This window comes from Calidris pugnax, unplaced genomic scaffold (assembly GCF_001431845.1).
Source record: "Calidris pugnax isolate Ruff unplaced genomic scaffold, ASM143184v1 scaffold219, whole genome shotgun sequence".
In the NCBI taxonomy this organism is placed as follows: Eukaryota; Metazoa; Chordata; class Aves; order Charadriiformes; family Scolopacidae; genus Calidris; species Calidris pugnax.
The window spans coordinates 8,752,451-8,775,929 of record NW_015094507.1 but is presented as its reverse complement, the minus strand read 5'-3'; the positions used below and the strand labels follow the sequence as shown (position 1 = coordinate 8,775,929).

Below are 23,479 nucleotides of genomic sequence, written 5' to 3'. Positions count from 1 at the left end.
TGCCCCGGTGTGTGGGCAAAGGAAGGTGTTAAATTATAATAATGGAGTAATTAAGAGACAAGCGAGTATGATTAAGCCCCTGTGAGGTAACCCAGACGGGTTAAGTGACATGCCCCGGGTTGCACAACGAGTCAGTGGCGGGGCAGAACGGCATTTGTCCACCCGGACCGGCCCGAGCCAAGCGGGAGAGCCGTCTGCCTGCCTGCCTGCCTGCCTGCCTGCCTGCCTGTCTGTCTGTCTTCACAGGCATCGGAGAGGTCCGTGGGGGTGTCCTGATGGGGCAAGAGGCGAGGGGAGGTGACTGAATGTCTCCTTGAATCATTAACAGGAACTGCTGCTGTGAAGATTAAATCCTTTCATGTAATCTAAACTGAATTTAAAAAAAAAGGTGGAGTTTCTTGCCAGATCTTAGCAGTTTGACTCATTTCACCCTAATGATATAAACTCAATAATTGCACGTACTCCCAAGTATTCAAAAATTATGATGCAAGCTTTTGAGTAGCATAATGTCAGCTTAAAAATCAGGTTTAAAAAGGTTTTAAAATATGCAATTAGGTGGGTAGGGTTTTTTTTCTACTTTCTTCCTGGCCTTGAAAGTATATTTGGGTCACATCCATGGCGCATCAGGAACTTGGCTATTGGTTTAAAATGGATGCTGAGATGCTCCTTTAATGGGACTTTAAGAACAGGGATTTCAGGAAAACACCAGTATGGCAGGACTCATAAATAAAGCTGAGAGAGCTGGCAACGCCGCTATGCGCTGCTATTTGTGGCTGTTAGTAAATGTACAAAACACTGTTAGAAACCTACTACTTCTATCCGTGAGAAAGTGAGAGTCTCTCTTGGCCTACAGGGCGCAGCTTTGCGGCGGACCCTGGCCATGCAGATATGAGGCTGCTTTAATAACAAATTGAAGCTATAGGGTTGAGTTTCTCACTTGCTCAACTTCACAGTTCCTTACTCTAGACCGGGATTTTTTGAGGTTTCATTGTGAACATTGTTTCTTCCAGAAAGGTGATCCTATTTTTTCTACTGTGAATGCTGTAGTCACCATACTCCACACAGTGTAGAAATGGGTCAAGAACTCCTCAGTGCTCACTATTAGGTGTATACAGAGCTGAATGCTTCCAGTCCCCAAATTGTCAAGATCAGTTGAGGAAAGAGTTTCTTCTCTCTACAGTAGTAATGTCACCGTTTCCTTCTGCTACAGCACTTCTCTTCCTTCCCCTCCCCTCCCTTGCAGCGGTCAGTCAGCCAGTTCACAGGCCGAAGTCCAACTTCGATTGATCTTTAAATTGCTGTTCATCACTTTGACGAAAATTTTATAGTCAGAACTCTGTAGCCGTCTTTGGCAAACCCTTCATGTCTCCGTGGCACAATTTGGACCCGTGCTCTGCGTCTACCTGCCAGTCGGCCAATCTCCCCTTAATGACCATGGAACCCATCAGCCAGTTTTAGCCAAATTGGGCAGAAAGGTTAAAGTCTCAAAGTAGGAAGTTGGCTGGCTTATGGATGACATTTTTTTCTGATCAGCACACAGGCTGCTCTGAATCGGACACAAACCCTACTGCCCTTTGCCCAGTCTGTGTTTAAAGGACATAGTAGGGAACTGTGGGAAGAAAGAAAAATACACTGAGGGAGCCGCTCTCTCACAGGGCGGATGGGAGGGGTTGGCAGGGTTATTGCGGTGGGCACAAACCTCTGGGAGACCAGGCTGCAGGTGGCTTACAAAACAACCCGTCACACGCTTGTTTGTGTGAAGCCCGTGTAGACAATGCAGCCGTTGTTTAACGTAACTGCAATATAATATTGTTTTATTGAGCGGCAATATACACTTTACAGTAGATTTCTATAATGATGTAACGACGAGAAGTTCAAGCTCCCCCACCCCCCATGCAACTTTAGCTTCAACCCTGCTTCTGCACTAAGTGAAGAAGTGCTTCAACCATGCTTCTGGCTGTGATAAAGCCAGAAATGTGACTTGGGCTTTGCTAGCTGCCAGCCCAGGAGAACGTGGGTTATGGCAGAACGGAGGAGGGATCATACCTGGGTTACCACCGTGAACTGGTGCTCTCCTGTCTTACGGGAAGCTGGCACTCTGAATCGACAAAAATGGAAGAATGAGAATGAAAACCGAGCTGATGGCAGCCTGCGGTAGTTGAACATTAGAAGCTTAAAAGAGTTAATCTCAACGCAAAAATCACTTATGATGATTCCCACCCAGAGTTTTGTCATGCAAACATTACTTTCCCCAATGCAGTATGCCACAGGCCCCACATCTCATGGGTCTTGTGTGGTCCATGTATGGCTGAGGTCACCCACGGGGACGATTCGGAGCTGCAAGTAACTGTGACCCCGGCAGATCCATATAATCAGGTACCATGATAGGAACGCAGCTTCTCCCCTCTTCTTGAGCGGGGAGAGTAGATAAAAGGAGATGCAGAAGAAGAGGCAGCACTGCCCTGAAACACTCACAGTCTAAGTAGGCACAATGAGTGAGCGAGGCTTTCAAATGGCCTCGGGGCTGGCCTAACTTTATTCCTGTTGAAGTCAGTGATAAAACTCCCATAAACGGAGCCTTTCTGAAAATCCCACCCTTGGGGCATTGAAGTACTTAAAGGAAGAGACTGGAAATCGTGCAGGCTTTAGATTCAATTTTGATCAGTTTTTTTATATGTATTTCAGTGGGCCCAGCCATGGGACGGCGATAAGAAGGGCTCCTCTGTCTTTCCGTTTTGCGCACGCGCGTTCCTTAAGCAAAATGTGTAGGAACAATTATACTGCGGTTTTAATTCCGCCTCTAAAGTGCAGTATCATGAGCACACACGTGCTGCGTGGAGCTGTGAAGAACTAACTGGTACCGTGACTTAAGTGATAAAGGCTGCACGGGTGGGAGAGCAGGGAATTCTGAAGAGGGCAGATAATCTTGCCGTAAAGGCCCAGAGCTGGCACTCGGGAGATCCAGTTTTATTTCTCAGTTCTGACACGGGCTTCCTGTATGACCTCAGCACAGTCATGTAATTGCTCGGTGCCTCAGTCCATCATCTCTTTAATAGGGTTACTACTTACTTATTTCCTTTCTCCCGCCCTGGCCTGCCTTACTTGGGCTATAATTCTGGCAGGGAGTGGAGCGTTTCTTACCACGTGCAGGGCCTTCACCCAGTACAATGAGACCGGACGGCAATGCCTGTGCAGCAATGCAATGCCAATTAAATAAATAAAGGAGGATGATAATATCATTTAGGACTAGATTTGCAGCCTGTAAGGTCAAAGTGCTACGCTTCCCTGCAAGCTCAGGACCTAAGGAAGTGCTCCATGGGGAGGTTTCTCCACTGGTCAAAATCAGTCCCAAGGAGTACCAGGTTTTGGGAAAGGGCTGAGTATCCATCACAGCTTTGCAGCCGGCCTTCTCCAGCTGACTGCTGGAAGCCACAAGTAGAGGCTTCTGGAAGCCACAAGGAGAGACTCCTCGGAGATGTGGCATTGGACTAAGTGTCTTCTTACCTTGTCTGATCTCCATTCCTGGCTCTTCAGCGCTACTGCAGTTCTCCTCCCCTACCAGCTGCTAAATCATGCCCATGAATGCCAGTATCACAACTGCAGAGTAGCTGGTGTCTTTTTGAGCCGCCTTGCATTCCTGTCAGGGGCCACGTTACAACAAAAGCCACGGCAGGGCACGCAACGTCGTGACCCAAAATGGAGCTGCAGGGAAAACTATTTCCATTACTCGAACCTGCATTCATTCTGATTAATTCAGTGTCTCCTGCTATATTTAGATAACTGAGGATTAATTGCATGCATACTGAAATGCTGTCCCCTGTAATAAAATCATGCCGAACTATTCCTAACTTGAGTGCCACTTGAATTCGAAACCCAACCAGACCCTGAGGGCCTTAGCCCTTCCTTAGCAGGACGTGTAAGGCATGTAGGATCAGGGCCTTGCCGTTTTCCAATCAAACCAAATGGTTTTCAAATCTCATTGCTTGTCTATAATGCTAACTAAATCAGGAATAATTTAATTTGACTGCTAATTCCACCTAGCCGTGCTTCAGAAGCACACCTGCCTCTCGGTGCATGTGGTTATCTGCATCTGGTATCGGAGGGAACACTATTTTTGTGCTAAATGTAGTCGCTAGTTGAGGTCGGTACAGAGCTAGGTGAGAACTGATACATATACATTGCTATGTAATGTATTTATAACTACAGCTATATTAATAGCTCTATATTCCTTGGCTTTGTGGGTCACCCCTTTATGCAACCCGTAATTAAGCACATCTTCAAGTGAGCTACTTGGGAGGGCTTTCTGCCAGGGCCCGGCCTGTGAGGAGGAAGGACAGCCGGATTGCGTTCACGTGGGGACGTGGCTGAACACGCTTCCCCTGTCACCCGCAGGCGCCACCAACGATTCCAAAAAATGGCTAAACCGGGCTCTGAATTTGAAGTTGACCAGAATAACTCGCGCGCCAGCAATTGATGACCGGTGGGAATAGGTCAGAAGGGAAAAAGTGCACCATTCCCCCGCCGTGACTGGCAGCCTCTATGGTGAAGGACGGGCAGCTGGTGCTGCAGCCCTGCTGCTTCCCGCTCCGGTGAGCCCGGCAAAGGCAAGAGTGAGGGGAAAACCAGACGGTTCGTCCCTTCCTCCCGTTTAAAGTCCAGTAAACCCCTGGAAAGAGTCCCCGCTTGCTTCAGAGACCCCAGACCGGGGGCCGCGGTGCCCACTGCGGAGCTCGGGGCTGACCAGCGGGCACCCCGCCGTCCCCACCGGGTCCCAGCCGCCCCTCCGGCCCCGCCGCCTCCCCCCGGTCCGGTCCGACCCGGCGCTCCCGCCCCGTCGGGGCGGCCCCTGCTCGGTACCGCCCGCCCCCCCGCCCGTGGGCGGGCCGTGCCGTGCCGTGCGGTTAGGTTGAGGCTCCCTGCGTGTGTCTATAACTTTGTGTTGCTGCCGGTGGTTGTTAGGAGGAGGAGGGATGTGGAAGTCGGCGGTGAGCAGGGTGACAGGCTGCTCGGGAGAACTGATACATATACATTGCTATGTAATGTATTTATAACTACAGCTATATTAATAGCTCTATATTCCTTGGCTTTGTGGGTCACCCCTTTATGCAACCCGTAATTAAGCACATCTTCAAGTGAGCTACTTGGGAGGGCTTTCTGCCAGGGCCCGGCCTGTGAGGAGGAAGGACAGCCGGATTGCGTTCACGTGGGGACGTGGCTGAACACGCTTCCCCTGTCACCCGCAGGCGCCACCAACGATTCCAAAAAATGGCTAAACCGGGCTCTGAATTTGAAGTTGACCAGAATAACTCGCGCGCCAGCAATTGATGACCGGTGGGAATAGGTCAGAAGGGAAAAAGTGCCCCATCCCCCCGCCGTGACTGGCAGCCTCTATGGTGAAGGACGGGCAGCTGGTGCTGCAGCCCTGCTGCTTCCCGCTCCGGTGAGCCCGGCAAAGGCAAGAGTGAGGGGAAAACCAGACGGTTCGTCCCTTCCTCCCGTTTAAAGTCCAGTAAACCCCTGGAAAGAGTCCCCGCTTGCTTCAGAGACCCCAGACCGGGGGCCGCGGTGCCCACTGCGGAGCTCGGGGCTGACCAGCGGGCACCCCGCCGTCCCCACCGGGTCCCAGCCGCCCCTCCGGCCCCGCCGCCTCCCCCCGGTCCGGTCCGACCCGGCGCTCCCGCCCCGTCGGGGCGGCCCCTGCTCGGTACCGCCCGCCCCCCCGCCCGTGGGCGGGCCGTGCCGTGCCGTGCGGTTAGGTTGAGGCTCCCTGCGTGTGTCTATAACTTTGTGTTGCTGCCGGTGGTTGTTAGGAGGAGGAGGGATGTGGAAGTCGGCGGTGAGCAGGGTGACAGGCTGCTCGGGCGGGCTGCGGCGGCAGCGGGCGGATCGGTTGCTTCTCGCCGGCTGCTCGCAGAGGGAGCGGGCGTTTCGCCGCTTTCCTTTCCTTCGCCTTTAAAGGGAAGGCTCCTCGGAGCTGAAGGCGCAGGAGCAGGAGGAGCAGGAACCATGCAGCAGCGCTGCTTCTGCCTCCCGTGAATTCGGATCTCGATTTCTGCCGGTGTGGAGGTGGCTGTTGATTCTTTCCACCCCCCCCTCCCCTCCCCGCCTCCCTCGCTCCCGATGTGGCTCTCCCTGCCTCTTCTGCCTGCGCTTTTTAAATGACTTGAGTGAAGGGGGGGAAAAAAACTGTCAAGATGGCAGCAGCAGGAGCAAGGAGGTTATGAATGTGGTGTTGATGCTGGAACAAAACCTATTCTCTTTGGCAGCCCTAGGGAGGGCTTAAAGCTTCTGGACCTGTTGGAAGACTGGCGATTTGATTTGTTCCCGTTGTGTTTGCTTTTTCCCTGCGAGAAGAAGGATTTTTCTTTTTTTTTTCATTTTTTTTTTTTTTTTTTTTTTTTTTTTTTTTTTTTTTAAAGACCAACCTCCGGGGTGGCCTTCTCCTGCCCCCTGCTCCGTCGGCTGTGAGATTTTGGGGGGCTGCTTGCGTGTGGCTCGGGGGGTACCGCAAAGTGACAGGCTTGCGCTAGTGTGCAGTTGGATGTACGCTAAGACTTCGGCTGCCTTTAGGGCGTTTTGAAGAAGGAAAAAAGTCTTCGGCGTAACCTGAAGGACCCCTCTCCCTGCCCTCCGCCGAGGGAGGGGGCAAAGGACCACCCCTCCCTAAAAAGGAAGGTATCTGTGGAAGCGACGAGGAGCGAGCTCGCCGGGGGCGGGGGGGTGTCCTCTCCCGGCTGGATACAGCGCGGTTCCCGCTGGAGCGACTTCTGCATCCGCATGGAGTGAAACATAAACAAACGCGCACACGCACCGCGGGAGCGGACGCCGCTCGCCTTCCCCGCCCCGGCGTGCGCATCGCCCGCGGCGAGCGGAGATCGGGGTGCAGCGGGAGAGCTCGCCACCAAGCCCGTAGCGGAGAGCGGCATGCCCGCCCGGCGGCCCCCCGCCTGCTGAGCCTCCCGTTGGCACCGAGGAGGCGGCGGAGGAGGAGCGGGGGTCGCCCGCCCCGTCGCAGCGCTCCGCAACCGCCCGCGGGGGAGGCCAAGATGGCAGAGGCGTCGCCCCCCGCCCCGCTCTCCCCCCTGGACGTGGAACTGGACCCCGAGTTCGAGCCGCAGAGCCGCCCCCGCTCCTGCACCTGGCCCCTGCAGAGGCCCGAGCTGCAGGCCAGCCCCGCCAAGCCTGCCGGAGAGCCGCCCGCCGACGCCGCCTCCATGATCCCCGAGGAGGAGGACGACGAGGAGGAGGGGGGCAGCTCGGCCATGGCCGTCGGCAGCGCGGCCCCTGCGGGGGGAGAAGCGGCGGCGGCGACTACCGCCGTCCCGGAGGAGTCGGCGCGGCTGCTGGCCCCGCTGCCCGGAGGCGGCCCGGAGGGGCCGAGCCTGTCGCCGGGGGGAACGGCGGCGGCGGGCGGCGGGGGGCTGAGCGGGGGCCCGGCGGCGGCGCCGAGGAAGTGCTCGTCGCGGCGCAACGCGTGGGGCAACCTCTCGTACGCCGACCTGATCACCCGCGCCATCGAGAGCTCCCCGGAGAAGCGCCTCACCCTCTCCCAGATCTACGACTGGATGGTCCGCTGCGTCCCCTACTTCAAGGACAAGGGCGACAGCAACAGCTCGGCCGGCTGGAAGGTGAGGCGGGGGTCCCGGCGGACCCACCCGGCCGCCCCGACGGGCGTGCTGCCCCCGGGGGAGGCGGCGGCGGACGGGGCTGGGGGGTGCCCGCGGCTTTTCCCGACGGCGGCCGGCCGGGCGCTGCTGCTGGCCGTGCTGGGGGGTCGCGATGTGACCTTCGCTTGTTTTATTTTATTTTATTTTTTTAAGGGAGGGGGTAAGAAAAGTTTTGGCTCTTTCCTGTTGCTGTGTGCGAGCGGGGAGGGCTCCCAACTCCTGGGGTGAGGGAGAAACTGGAGTGGAGCTGGCTTCTCTGGTGCACAAACACATAAGCAGGGAAAGGAAAAGAAGAAAAAGAAAAAAAAAGAAAAAGTATTTTTAAGGGTGGGGTTTTGTTTTTTTTGTTTGGGTTGGTTTGCTTGTTTTGGGTTTTTTTTTAAGTTATAGGTACCTATGGTGTAGCTCGTACTGGAAATAAGCAGAGTCGCTTTTATGCGGGGTCAAGCAGAGGCTCAAAGCTCAAATACAGAACGACTCTATTATTTGTGTCAAGAAATACCCCCGTGGTTTCCCGCACGTTCCTCAAAGGCAATAGAGGGAAATTCGGGTCTTGACATTTCTTCGTAAAGTTAATCAAAGCGTGGAGTTATTGGCTGCTCAGCCACAGGAACGCTTGGTTTGCGCTTCCTGCCGTGCCAGTGGATGAGGGCACCGTCTATTGATAAATCCCCTATACCCAAGCGTTTTCTGCCCAGCCTTGCGACAGTTAGCAGCTAAGATTAGTGCTGAATAAGTGAGGAAAAAAATAAATAAATCTGGTTTTGTGGCTTGTTTACTTAGCGCGTGCAAAAGCACGTTGCAGGCAGGCTGGGCTCTGCTCTCAAAGGCAGAGTGTGAGAAGGCCTACCAGGAGCCGGTGCTGCACGTAAAGCACATTTGTAGTGATTTCCAGAACTGCTTTTTCCTCCCCGGTTTTCCACGTCCATCTATCAGCGTCTGTCGGACACCGAAATGTCACGTCCTTGCAGCTGTACAGAAATGCAGGTGCTGCCGGGCGCCGGGGCTGTTTGCGGAGGGAAATCCCGGCACGGTTCAGAGCTGCTGCCGAGGGCCAGTGCTGGCAGCAGCCGAGCCCCGAGTTTTTTGGATGGATGGCTGAAGGTGAATTTGCCGGGAAGTTTTAATGTGTTACAGAGAAATAAAATTTTCTCTTTTGACCCTCTCTAGCTTTGGACTAGAGGGTAATTTACAGTATACAAATCAGTCAGAAATACTGCACGGATGAAACATTTCTGGCAGTTTGTGGAGTAGCAGCCCTGTCTCATATTTTGGTGCCTGACGAGGACTTGCTGCTCGGAACTGAAGTGCAGCTGTGTGATTTTTACCTTCCAAATGGAGCACTGTAGAGGAAGCTTTTCACTGACAGGCTTGTCTCGGGCTGGGGAAAATATAAACACAAAGTTTTGTCGGTGGCATAGCTAATTCAAGACAAGGCTCTTAAAAACGCAGATCCTTTTTACAGCTTTTACCTCTGTATTAGGTGTTGAATTTTGATCTGACTTCAGAAGTGCGACACAGAGCGTGATAAAGGGTTACGTCTTCCGATGACAGCCCGTGCCTTCAGGAGTTGTTTGGTTTCACGCAGAAGCAGTGGCTTTAGATGTCAGCTGCTATGACAGATCCAGCCTTTTTATCTGATACATTGAATTTTCAGTAAATTCTTGATACTTGATTCCAAGGAAGACTTATCGAACGACAGGGCTGAGACTGTTTCGGCTGAATTTGGTGGCAAAACTCCCATTCACTTCAGCAGAAGCAGGATCTGGGCCATAACGCAAAGTGCTTACATTGATTAGTATGCTTCATACAGTCACAATTTTTCTGACAATTTATACTGTTAATTTGATATTGATTCCTTTGCTGAGCAGCATTAACTGGTACTTGGAGCTAATTAAAATGTTAAAAACTTGGATCCCTTGAGATTCCTCTGATATAATTTAGTTCAGAAGTTTCTCACAAGCCTTTAGGATGACCTTTCTCAGGAGAGGCAGACACACTGGTAGCAGAGAATTCTGCCTCTTCGGTGACTGTGAGCTGTCTCGGGAAGTTGGGGTGAGGCCTTGGACCCCGTTAACGGTGGGTGCAGTTGTGCGTGGGTGGCAGGGGCACTCTGGAAGGGGCAGAGGAGAGGTCAGGAGCTAATAATTTGCCAGGCATCCAAAACTGCAAAATTTTAATTCCTTAGCAGGGCTAGAGTTTCTTTTAATGTATGGGTATACGTTCGGGAGAGGACTGTTTCGGAAGAGGACTATTTCAGTTTCTTTGGCTGGAACGTAAATTAGTTTGTGCAGAGGCAACACTCCTAAATAGAGACTCCATCTTAGTCTCCCGATGCTAAAACACATTATATGTTATTATCATCTTTGTTTCCCTCACAGGTAATGAATACAACTCTTCAGGAACTAATGTCAGCTTTTCACATCAGACTTTTTCAGATTGCTAGTTACACCGAGATTTTAAATGAACAGAAGATACTTCTGTATCAGAAAGCTTTTATCTTAATTTAGAATATTTTTACACAGCTAAATTTGTCTTTGAAGGCAGGAGCCCCATTTAACAATATTCTGCTCTGGCACTGAGTGGGAAAATTGTCATTTTAAACAAAGGGAAGAAGAGAACTTGGTTTTATTATCTTACGTATTATTATATATGAAATATTAATACCGTTTCCAGTGAGATGTGCCGAATACCATAATCCGTAAACAGAGCTGGGATTATACTCCTCAAAACAATTATTTTAAGAGCTATAAATTAAAGTTACAACTATCACTTTTTTTTTTTACTTTTTTTTCTTTCTTTTTTTTTTTTTTTTTTTTTTTTTTTTTTTTTTTTTTTTTTTTTTTTTTGCCTAGGGCATTAAAGCAGAAGTGAGCGTTTCAGATGTGGTTAGGAAGGCATATATTACGTTTCTGCTAATTCAGATAGGGTTTACCCAATATACCCCCCCACCCCAACCCCAACAGTTGTCTCTGCCTCCCGCTCCCCCTGATCCTGGTGGGACATGAGCTGATCTCCTCCAGCCTGAGAGCTGACTAGGGCAGTAGTGTACGGTGCACGGTGGCAGAGCTGGCACGCTGTGGCCACGGTCGTGTCCCACGGGCAGCCTGGTTTCATACAAGCCCGTACGCCTCCGAATCACCGGGAAGGGTTTAGGTGAGTGCTTCAATATCCGCTTACTGTCTTGGATACTTATGGAGGGTCAGTATTTATATTTATCATCACTTGGGGGGGGGGAAGGTCTGAGGGTGAGCTGGTTTCATCCTTGTGACACGCGCGGTGCCAGGCGGCTGTTGCAGGTGCTTCCACAGACCAGATCGAGCCGTCTTTCCAAATTCAGGGATCCCTTACCCTGTCGATATCCTGCAGTCACAAAACTACTGTGCTGACTTAAAAACCAAGTTTTTCCCCCCAAATGTTTAGGATGCAGTCACTCACTTCACTCAATAACATTAGAAAACCGAAACACCTTTGTGTCTGTGTCTGTAGTATAGGTGCTGGGTTTCACTATAGCTTAAGTACTTCCATATCTCTTCCTATAATGTTATTTTGTAATTTCTTGCAGCACTATCTTGTGAAACAGTCTTTTCTACATGTAGAGTACACTAGGGGGACTATTTTCCTCTTTGTTGAGCGGTATGGCAAGGCTATGAATCTGGTCCTTTATACACAGATACCAGCAGTTCCCAAATTTAAATGCAACTGATTTGCTTTGATTTGTTTTGTGTATCAGAAACCTGTTTGTTTTACACCTGTTGTGTTCGTCTTCCTCACGAAAGATAAACACTAGCTGCTGGGATATTTACTTTGAAGGGGAGATTTTTGTAAACTTTGTACATTTCACCATTCCTTACCATGTTTTATTGACCAATATGTACCGAAGGGTTGCAGTCCCTTCAGTGTAGCAAACGCATGAGTCTCTTTTCTAATTATTGAGACTTGAAAAGACTTGAGAAATTTGCAAGTGATGTAGACAGATGTCTAAATCTGTTAGCCAGATGCTGATACGCAAGATGTGTCGGACATTTTTTATCGTCTTTTTGCAAAGGATGTGGGAAGGAAGCAACATCACTCTCTGTTCTTCTTATGTCTCCTTCCTCGAAGTGGCACACAGCGTCTTTATCAGGAGCAGCAGTGTAAAACTGGAGTTTGTATCGGTTTCATTTTTTTTGTCTGCTGTCTTTTTTTTCTTTTTTTTTTTTTAAAGAATGTGTTTCTCAGTTAACTGCTAGTATGAATTTTATTTTTCTACTATATATATTTTTTTTTTCTTTCTAATTTTGAGCTGCCTTATTCATCTGTACAGAAGGGCTTGGGTTGCAAACTGTAGCCCGATTATTTTAAGTTTTGATCTACCAAAGTGAGCACGGGTTTAAGCACGTGAATGGATCCTTGGGACTTCACTGGGATTACTTGTGTTCTTAAACTTACTGCTTAAGCATCTTACCTGATCAAAGCCTTACTGTATTGTGCTTTAACAAAATACTCAGTAACATCTGTAAGTGAATTTTGTGCTGAGCAACACAGAGAGATGTGTGGTTCCAGCTCCAGAGTCAAACCCACTGGATAACAAGATTCTTGAATCAGAGGAATATACTTTAGTATCAAAGTAACAAATGACTTTTTCAACTTTCCAGCAGAAACCATATGTAGATATTAGTGCACATTATTATTTTATATCTGTAACATACATCAAAGATCTCACTTTTCCCCAGCTCATGCAGGCAGGCGACAGCTATTAGAGGAGAGAGAGAGACACCGAGTAGCTCTCCCAGAATCATTGACATTGTTTGATCCACAGTGTGACAGTGAGGAGCACCTGCACCCAAGGACTCGTTAAATGCAGATATATTTGCCTTGGTGAATGTCATCAGCTGTGAAGAGTCACAGGCTCTAATAAACTTAACTTTTGATGTGAATGGGAAACCTCCAGTGAATGATGTGGGATGGTATCGCTGTCAGGTAAACCTGCATGACAAATGCTGGAATTGATGTTCCTCAGTTTTTCAGAGGCAGAAGGTTACCTAAAACAGTCATGAACACTGGTGTTGTCTGTAATAGGTTATTAGTGTCAATATTTGAGTGTATTTAAAATAGGAAGCCTGAGAGTCATGAGATTGGTTCTTACACTTACCTGTGTGTTTGAAAGTACATGGTTAATGCTAACAAACATTAAATCACCTTAGTCTCTTTTATATCCGCTGTATTGTGCTGGCTTGAACAAACACTGTCTGAGACTCTCAGGCTGGGGAAGAGAGACGTCCTGGCGCTCCTGCCCTGGGACGTCCTGCTGCTGCTTGGTTTTTTCCTGGTAACACGAGCAGTGTCTCACACGCCAGGCCATTTTGTATTCGGGTCATTTTGGTGGTGCTACACCACTCCGCTGTAATCCTGGGAGATTAGGGGAGGCTGGGCACGTGCTGGTGCATTTAGAAAGGCAAGTGATTAGGGTTAGCCCGGTGGTTTTGTGAAAGCTCTTTGTGCTGAGGTGGACAAAGTAGAACCCTGGGGTCGGTGGTGTCCCTTGCAGAAGGCAGGCAACGCTGAGGGGGGGTAATATGCAGCCCCCCCCCCCCCCCCCCCCCTGGCTTGAACAAACACTGTCTGAGACTCTCAGGCTGGGGAAGAGAGACGTCCTGGCGCTCCTGCCCTGGGACGTCCTGCTGCTGCTTGGTTTTTTCCTGGTAACACGAGCAGTGTCTCACACGCCAGGCCATTTTGTATTCGGGTCATTTTGGTGGTGCTACACCACTCCGCTGTAATCCTGGGAGATTAGGGGAGGCTGGGCACGTGCTGGTGCATTTAGAAAGGCAAGTGATTAGGGTTAGCCCGGTGGTTTTGTGAAAGCTCTTTGTGCTGAGGTGGACAAAGTAGAACCCTGGGGTCGGTGGTGTCCCTTGCAGAAGGCAGGCAACGCTGAGGGGGGGTAATATGCAGCCCCCCCCCCCCCCATCCCCTTGCAGCGACTGGGCTGTTTTGAGCCACTTTGCTGGGGGTGGATGGGGAGAACAAGCGTGAAATCACCCCAGAAAATTACGGGTGGTGTCTGCTGGGTTCAAAGGGAGGCCGAAGGGATTGCCTTGGAGATAAGGGAAAATTGAGGATTAACAGCCAAAGCATTTCTCTAGGTGGCAGCCTCCTAAAGGTGCCCTGCAAGGTTTTGGCAGCCAGTAATTTTGCATGGAAGTATGGAAAATCTTTTGTGAGGATTGTTTCTTATTTGCAATGCAATTACAGTGGGTCTTAGCGTAGTGGCAGCTTGCCAAGGGAGAAACTGAAAGTGTTTCCTAATGCAAGTTGTTACTTAGACTAAAATCTTAGTGTGTTCTTGTTTCTCTCCCACTTTTTAAAAAGCCTTACTACTATCTCCATCACAGAAACTGCGCCCAAGGGCAGGGTTATAAAATGGCAGCGTTAGTTTCACTTAAAGGCATGAGGCCCTCCGTGTTTCGAGGCAGACTCTTTGGAGGAGGGTGAGCTCTGAGCATCTTCCCACTGCTGTTCCATTCACCACCCCCCCACTACAAAAAAATTGCAATTCCCAAGTTGGAGCTGGAGAGGGGCCACGAGCCTGGCCAGGTCCCGGGGCAGGAGGCACATCCAGGTCCCGCAGCACGTAGCGAGCATCCTGATAAAAGCCTGCCCGATAACACAGCGCTCGGGGAGCTGCAGGGGTTTGTTTGATGTGGCTTTTCTTGGGGCTGACAGTACGTGCGTAGCGCAGTGGTTCAGGAGCAAAATTAAGTGGTCAAGTAATGTGCACAGTCATACAGTTTTCAGTAGTGCTGCCTCAGCACACCACGAGTTAAGTGAAGATTATGCTTAACCTTTTATTTGCTCTTTTTTTTTTTTTGTGTTTCTACAAACTTAGACTGTTCTTTTCTGTTACAATTTCCTGAGCATTGCCACACACTAAGCTTGGAAAATGAGGTGCATTTAGCCAATTTATGGCCTGACATATGTTAATTAACATTAATTACCTGCTTGAATAGTCCATTTAGCACTTATTATTAAAAAGTGGCTTGTCTACAGAAGGGGATTTTCCTTCAGAGTGAGATGTTTTGTTGTAACTTGCTTCAGACAAAGTGAGGATGGAGTATCCCATGCTTCTCTGGAGGGCTGTACCAGTTTCTTGATGTTCCAGTTGCGTGTGTGGCATACCGTTGCACCACTGAAAGGCACCAGCTCCTTACCCATGTGTATTTGATATTTATTTGACATCAGCTTAACCTTTCCAAGCAAACCAGTGTGTTCCCAGGTGGTTTTTGCTAGTGGTGGGTACAGCTGTTGCTCTTCTGCAACTCTTCTGTTGCTCTACAGCTGGAGACAGAGCCATGCTTCTTAGCTTGCCAGGAACTGCAGGGAGATCTGGAGGCCTGGGGTGATGTGGCCCCAGCCCCTGTTTGGGGTGGAGGGGTAGGAAAAGCTCAGGTGTGCAAGGCTGGAGGGTGTGCATGAGAATTGCTGAGACACCCTGTGTTGTCCTGCAGGGAGGGCGTCTTCAGCTCTTTGAGGATGATGGACCTTGAGGCTCCCTCAGCCCTTGAGAGGCAGCCACCACTGGTCTTCAACAACAGCAGGTTATGTCTTGCTGTATTCATCAGCTGCGTCATCCAAACTATCTCCTGGGCAATGTGATGGGCAAGGGTTGTTACAGGTTGTTGGTCTAACATGTGAGATGAGGGGAGTGGCAAGCAGAGGGCATTAGTTCAATTTCCAAATACCAATATTAAATAAAACAAACAACAAAACATTATTCAGTTCTCCATCCCCGATTTGCTCGTTCGTGTCTTGTGAGACTCCAGGGACGTTACATCCTACTTCATCTTCTCCATCCTTCCCGTTGTCACACCACCCTGGGGGGTTGCATGGTGCATGGGGTGCCTCTGTGGGAAATGGAAGGCTGACTTGTAACCCTGCATGGCGTGTGGCAGAGTGTAGGTGCTTTTCGGCTGGGGGTGCAGCGTGGAGGCGATTGGGCTGGCAAAGAGCAATTTCAGGGCAGTGTACAGGGTTGGGAACAAGGGAGTGATTGCGTTTGTGCACTGCCTCGTCCCTGTGGTGAAATAGCGAGGGAGCTGCCTTTCAGTGGGGCTGGAGGAGAAGAGCATCGCTGTGTCGCCATTGCTTTTTGCCAGAGTGGTTTCTCCCCATGTTGCACGTAGCTGTGAAGTCTGGGAGGAGCTGGTCTTGCCCAGGAAAGCCAGAATCCTTTCTGTGGGCCACCCCCCTTGCATTTTTGCTCAAGGACTGATATGCTCATAATGCTGCTTTGCAAGGAGTTTGAGGCAGGTCAGGAGTTAACAGCATCGGTGTCTTGTTAATAACTCTGTGTCCTACCTGGACTTTGCTTGTTGGGGCAATTCTCTTTATCTGTACACTGATACCTATTAAAAATAAAGGCTATTTAAATACTTCTACTGATAGAAAACACCTTTGTAAGATTTCACTGTCAGAGAAGTGCCTTTCTGGGAATTTGTTACTGGTAAAGAAATGCCTTGTGAAAAATTAGCTCTTATAACAGACTTGTGCTAACAAATTGAATGGATCACTTGCTTGATCACAACATGCCACGTACTTAAGAGCTGAATTAGGAAATGCTGGGTTCTCACTTGAACCTGTTTATTTGGCAAGGTATTCTTTTGCCTTTTTTATTATTTTTTCCCCTGCTGGTGAAGTGCCGCTCGCCATGTGTAGAGGGAGGTGTGTGCTGGGGCAGGAGGGCAGAGGCAGCCGGGGGATCATTGCTGGAGGAAGGTCCACTTGAAGCCAGGAGGACAGCACGTGGCACTGACAGCTCTGGGCCTCCCGGATAGTGCTGCCTGCCATTTTTTGGGGGGCAGGAGGCTACTCGCAGTGAGTGTGGGGCTCTGCCAGTGCAGTCTCTGGCTGCTGTACACCTGAGTGCTGCCAGTGGTCAGGTGTGGACCTTCCATTAGGTGAGTCACTGGATCATGCCACTTCTGCATCCCTTCACCCACAGCCTGTGCCCAGGAGAAGAGTGGGTCTGTCCTGGTGTCTCCATGCCAAAATCCTGTCGAGACCTCCGGAATGAGGGCAGGAGTGCTGCTGAAGGTGCTGTTTTTCTCCTTTGACGCTTGCCTCTGAGGCTGCCTTCGCGCTTCGTGTTGTGCTATGGATCTTCCTGGAGGCTGTTGATAACCCAGCCCTCAGCCTTGCAGTGCCTTAAGGCCAGCCTGCCTCCCCAGCCCTGCCTTTCCGAGACCTTCTGCTCTCCCTAGGGAGCAGTGGAGGCCGTGGGGACACCCAGGATTGTGACCAGTGGGTGGGATGCAGTTCTAGGAAAATAAGTTCTCGGTAGGTTTGGTGGCTCCTGTGTCGCGTGAGCAGAAAAGGGCAGGTCCGGGCTGGGTGCCAGCACTGGAGCAGGGAGGTAATGTCTGCTTATCCTGACCCCAGAGGAGTTGGGAGGCAGCAGATAAGTCAGAAGGCTGATGAGGACGGAGAACGGTCGGCTGGGGGAGGACAGATAGAGGAGCAGCCCAAACACGTGGGCACGTGTCACGCTTGGGATTCGGTCTGAAGGAGTTCCAAGTGGGAATGGGAAACCGGGTTTGCATGGATGCACCACCAGCCTGTGGTGGTGCAACTGTCAGGGGTCAATGGAGCACAGGGAGCAGGGCCTAACTCTCCTCCCTGCCCAAGGCCGTGCTGAGGGAGCAGAGCAGGGCTCTCCTGCCCTGCCCCAGCAGCCTGCCTTCCCACCAGTGTCAGTCAGACTCAAGCCAGCGGTGCTTAAATCCTGGTTGCAGTTGAGCCTGGGCTCCCTGAGCAGGACCGGGGAGTATTAGTAACAGTGTTGCACTTAAGTAAACAAAGCTTTGTTTAAAGACATATTAATTACCTAATAATATTCTCATACAAGCTCCTCTCCTAGTCTAGACAGCCAGCACCTTACAACTTAGTGTTTTTTCATGTTATACTGTGTTGGTTTCTGCACTTTTCCAAAATAGGATGAAGAAGAATAAATATTATTTTAAATAAATCATTTTAGGACACGACTTCCAGGGCCGTATTTGTTTTATCTAGAATGTGGACTGAATTATCTTGATGTATACGCCAGTTATGTGTCAGAGCTCTTAAAACCTGCTGTATTTGGGTTTTTTTTCCTCTATGCTAGCTCTTAAAGCAGCTATTTCAGCTCTCCAAAGGCGCATTATGACCAAAGTTAGCCCTGCTTTCTTACATGAAATTTGCAGTGTAAACATACCTTAGAATGTGAGACTTAATCCAGATCAAATGTTTCTGACTTTGTGGGTATTTGTGAAGTTAGGCAGTGAACACCTATCTTGTGTAAATATATTTGCTAGTACTTCATGGAGGATTTATCAGTTTCATATATAAAGTTCTAGATGTGCTTAGTACATAAAATTCGGCGTTTGATAAGTGAGAACAGTGCTCAACAAAGAATGTCTTTGTGTGAGACTCTCACAGGCTCCCACATTATCACCTTTTTTGCTGATTGGTTTTGTGCTGAGAGCAGTGATACGGTTTCCTGAAAGCCTATAACCTGCTGTTTGTTCTGCAAAACTGCTCTGGACCTTAACTAATTTTCAGAGAATGTTTTTTTTCCAGGAATTTGTAGGAGAAGGTGACGCCAGTTCAAGTCGTGTCCTGAGATGCTTGTAAGCTGAGACACATTGAGCCGCTGTCCCTGTTTTTGTGCAACACGATCTGTTGTGTGTAAAAGTTTCACCGTATGGGGGAACTCAAAACCATTTGTCTGAGATGTCAGGTTTCAGAGTGAATGGTGCTTCTTTAAGAATTCATTGAGACCTACAACGAGAGGCTGCTAGTCCTACGATGCCTTTGTAGGAGAACAGCATTGGCACCAAGAATGATGCTGCCACTGAGGAGCTGTAAAAACTCCAGAGTGTTTTGTGAATCTGGTGCAAGCAGCTTCTGTGTTTGCGTAGCCTGAGCCATGTATGTGGCCCAGATAAATGGGCCACATCGAAAATCTTCGATTTTAAAATGGAAATCATGTCAGAGCTCTGCATGGATCGGGCCAGAGGTTTCCAGCCTAGTTTGTGTAGCAGCCAAAAGCTCTGAACCTAATACTATTATTTTCATCATGATGTTGACAGTGTAATTCTTGCTTCCTGTAGCATGTTGAGACTTATTTCTTGCCCCATTGCTCTTACAGCCTGGTTCATGCACAGCAAAAATATTTTTGATTGAAACGTACTGGAAGAGTTGCACACTTCGGGTAGGGATCTTTTATGAGGAGCTATTTTTTAGAAAGCTCTGGTGAAGGGAGCTGTGTGCTTAAGAAGGTATTTGAAAATCAATAGTGAGGTCATTTTACATACAAAAAAAAGAGGGAAAGTGTGTAGGGCATGAAGTAGTGGCATACGGGGCAGGGAGGGGGAAGGATTCTGTGAACTAGCAGTAGGGAATAAATCAACCTGATGTATGTTCACAGACATCTGATGTCTACTGGGCCTAGCTGGGGTAGCTTGGAGCAGGTGGAAGAAGCATACTGTTTACCTAATTAGAAACATAAATAAAATCTTTCCAACGTTTTTTTCTCAATGAAAATGCATTTGAAGCATATGTCAGACTTCTCACATCCAGGAAAGATCTCTAAAACCCTGCCGTTCCCCAGGGAGGCTGTTTCTAGCCCACCTTCTTCAGGGCTCTGCCGGGTAGCAAATCCTCCTGGTCAGAGCATGGAATGAGACTGTATGAGCAGTTGGAGATGCTGGAGTTCTTCCTGCGTGCATCTGTACTCTTTAATCAGTGGGAAGAGGTCTATCACTTGAGGTAATAGACCAAGGAATTGGAAAAACCAAAGAAAATGATCGTAGTTGAAATCATTGAAGATAAAATTTCACCTCTGTGTATTCACTGCGAAGTCGGTGATGATGGGGAGCAGGGCCTGGGCTGCTGTACAGTCAGAGCAGCTCCATATCTCCAGTGTATTTTAGACACCGAGGAGACAAAGATGATGCTAATTGCAAGAGAAACTACTTAACTGCTTTGTATTATGTTTGAAATGAAGGGGGAATAACGCTGATTGAATGACCTATTTTGACTTTCTCAGTATAATACGTTTAATGTTTTAGTCTTTTTCTGGACAGTGAATTATAATTTTATCAAATCCTGCTGGAAATGAATATGTTGCTGGGCAAACTATTTTATCCTTACAGGTTTAACCGCAGAGTTACCTCTTGCCGCCTGACTCAGTGGCAGGAGTTTTCTCTTTTTGGCTGGAAAGGTCTTTTGCTATGCAACAGAGCGACAGCAGGTTTTTTTTAATACAAAATAGGGACTTGTCAGGAAGAATATAAAATAGAGCACTGAAGGAGTCTAATTTAGGAGGAGAAAGGGCATAAATCTCCACCTCTCTCTGATGACAGAAGGCCAAAGTACAGCAGAAACGTTTCCCTGCTTGTAAAATGCTGGTACTGATACCAGAGAAGTTGTTCTGTTAAAGGCACAGCTGTATCTAACCTGCTTATAGGTTTTTCAACATTATTTTTGGTATGTAACTGGATGTTGCATAAGGGGATTCTTAGACAACGAAGCTCTTCCGTTAGGGTCCGCTCTGCTTATTGTGCCGTTACAGAAATTGTTTGCTGTTTTGGACCAATGTCAGGCAGAATAATATTGAATAAGTCCCAGATGAATGCAGGTGGTGAAAGGAGAAAGATAACGTCAAATAAAGAGGGGTATTATCAGCTGAGCAGCCAGTGTTGATCCTCTATTGCACTGAAAAATGGAAGCAAGAAAAATAGGGGGGGGTTTCCTTCTTCTTTTTTTAATTTTTTTTTCATAAGATGGAAAATATTAGCTGAAAAATCTGTTCTCACCAGAGTTTGGTACCCTACTTAAACTCACAGCAACTTGGCGTCGGTGCAGCAGCAGCACTGTCAAGTATTGAGTGGGAGAACAGAAGTTCAAACAAGCCTCCAAAACTTGAGAGGATCCTCAGATTCTTTGTCCGTTTAGGACAACATGACCTGTAGCGTCACTTGCAGCTGCTGCATCCAAGAGTATAAATAGTGAAAAGAACACTGATTTGGCCAGGATAAAATGTTCATTTTGGGTTTTTCCAACAGCTGTGTCGGGACTTAACCCTGGCAAAAGCTTTTCACGTGTCGTTTCTTATTCGTGCTTGTACTAAGCATGTGGAATGACAATGTTCTCTAATTGAAGGGGGAAAAAAAAGGAAAAAAAAGTAGTAAATTGAGAAATAGTGTGGATTTCGTGTCCCCTCAGCCTGAAGGAAAAACAGTTTGCTTGAACAGTATGATAGCAGTTGTTTGAGAAATTAAGTATGGATTTCCTTCAATTGTAGTTGAATCATGACATCTTACTAAATTTATCCAGTCTTGAGTGCTTGATTTCTGGTTTGACATTTTCTTTGGATGGTTGTTGGTTGTGTTTTGTTGGGGTTTTTTTGCACATTTTTTCAAAAAAAGCTCTGCATGGGCTGAGAGATGGTAGTTTCCTTATTTTCTGCAGGAAACTGTATCAGATATTAAACCAACGATTCTTCCAGGTGGGTACGGGCGTGCGGGGGCCAGCAGCTTTCTCCCTAGAAGCACCACGATACAGTGGGTGGATTCAAGCAATGTCAGTGATGGGCCTTTCCCATTTTCCAAGAGCAGACAGGGAGTAGGAAAGCTGGATTTCACATGGCTTGACCATTAACTGCTGGAATATTGCCGGAGTATCTCTGTGGATAGAGAAGACTATTCAGTGAAGTGCCGAGCAGAAGTACTAAATAAGAGCGTACTTCATTTATACGAAAATCTACAATGAAAAAATGTTCCGATATAAAAGCCAAGTGCTCGGGAAGTACAAAGTGTCACAAGTAAAGTTGCCTCTAACACTTGAAATTACTTCTCATGCTGGCTCTGACACCATTGTTAGTAATGAGCTCACACACTCTATCCACCCCCAGTCTCCTTGTCAGGTTGGATGCATCAAGGGGTATTCAGGGTTTCGGCTCATCCCCCGTGATGATCTCTGTGTGGGCCCTGTGCCATACTTGTTGCTCTCAACTCTGAGTAAAGAAATACGCCCTTCCTGGTGTGCTCGTCTGTGTCATTCGCCTCCCTGGTATCCATGGGCTTCCCCGATGGGCACCATCCCAGCCCTACAGCCTCTTCTCCCCTCCCCAAGCTCCTCGCTCCCCACAGTCTCCTGTCCCAGCCTCCATCCCTGTGGTTTCCAGTCCTGCTCCATGCATCCCTCCTTTTCCCTGTGATCTCCCACACCTCTGCCCACCTTCTCAGCTTTCCAGTTCTGCTGTCCTTGTTCAGCTTGCCTGGTTTTTTTTGTCCAGCTCTTCATTCCACATTTTTCCCCCGCCCCAGGATTCCCTATTTCCCATGATTTATCTATCCTGGGCCACTTACCGTGTTTCTAATCCCAGTTTCAGTTCAGGTTTGCAAAGCTATTAGCAACAGGGAAGAGGGTTTTATAATAGGAAGTGTTGGACAATACGAGGTGTAGGTGGGGCTCACGGCACCACCTATAATTTACAGCATTGTTTATTTTTTTAGCTAATCCACCCTTAGGTAAGTAGTCCTGGTGCTGTTGGTGTGCAAATCCTTAGTCATTTGGGTAGTCCTATGCCCTCTGCTGATACTGCGTGCAGAGGGATTGCTCATCTGTGTGCTCATCTCATCAGAGATGGAGGATCCAGCCCTAGAGAGTCCTCAGTGTCTGTTTTGGTGTGGCCTGAACTAGACAGCAGAGTCTGAGAGTATACTCACAGCGCTACTGAGCTGTCGCTAGAATATTTATTTAATGGTACGTGTAGTAATTGCCCTCAATTCCATGGTGAGGGGCTGTTCCCTTTTCCTTCCCTATCAGTGAGAAGAGAGGAGACATAAAAGTTCCTTGCTGATAATGTATAAGACATGAAAATATATAGTTCATAGTCACACCATATTCTGCATCCTCTAGTAGGGGCCTTCTGACTCGGTGTATTTAGACTGGAAAATGTAAAGACCCTTTTCCTTACATAGCTCCCCAACTTTCTTGTGCCTTCGGCCCTCTGCTGCTGACTTCTTGCCTGTCTTTTAACGATCCTGGTAAATACCTCCACATCTAGGTGGGAAGCTGATCACAGGGTTTTGTTATCAGAATTAGGCTGAGAAATTCATGCTGAATTGTTGCTTAAAACTGCAAGGTGATGCCGTGGAGCATGGAAGGATGGACACCTTTGCTGCTTTTGCTGGGTACAACTTAGCTTCTGTCACAGTCAGAAGACAGCTTCCAGCGGACTCGGTGCTAGATCAAGTAATTTAATGGTGTGAATAACCTTATATTGACCTTTTAAAGAGCCTGTGCATAGAGCGTGCCGTTTGAGTCCCTTGTTTTGAGTTTTATCGGGAAGGAACTTTAATCAGGTAACGGGGGGGGGCCTGCCCTCTTTCCATCGCAATGAAGTGGGTGCAAGCAGGCATGGCAGGGAGCAGCACAAAGGCAGAGCTGGTGGGCCTTGCTTCCTCTCCCACCAGAGAAGTCTGACCTTCACCCTCCACCGCTGCTCCCCAGGCCCTTCCAGCGGCTCGGCCGGCTGAGGGGTTCACCAGTGGTGGCCCATGCCTTTCAGGTACCATGCTCCAGTTTCCCAGGCTATTGATAACAGCTGTTCAGTCACAGCTCTCCGGGTCACCATGTACGGGGGATTTTCTGATGGTTGTGGTGACCTTGGGGGGGAATTAGACTGGATGTAATGTTTCCAAGAATCGGAGACGCCTGTGCCATTGAGCTGGTGCATGTTGCCGAATCAATTACTAGCATTGGCAGGATTTTGCTTTAGGGGAATC

The 23,479-nt window shown here is 48.7% G+C and overlaps 1 protein-coding gene across 1 annotated transcript in view; it reads left to right on the top strand.

Moving 5' to 3' along the window:
• The first annotated feature begins 6,831 nt into the window (after positions 1-6,831).
• FOXO3 (forkhead box O3) overlaps positions 6,832-23,479 on the top strand; it is a 92,939-nt gene continuing 76,291 nt past the window's right edge. Inside the window, exon 1 of the mRNA XM_014964470.1 lies at positions 6,832-7,628. Coding sequence (XP_014819956.1) covers positions 7,047-7,628 — 582 coding nt within the window. The 5' untranslated portion in view covers positions 6,832-7,046. The remainder of the gene's footprint in view (positions 7,629-23,479) is intronic.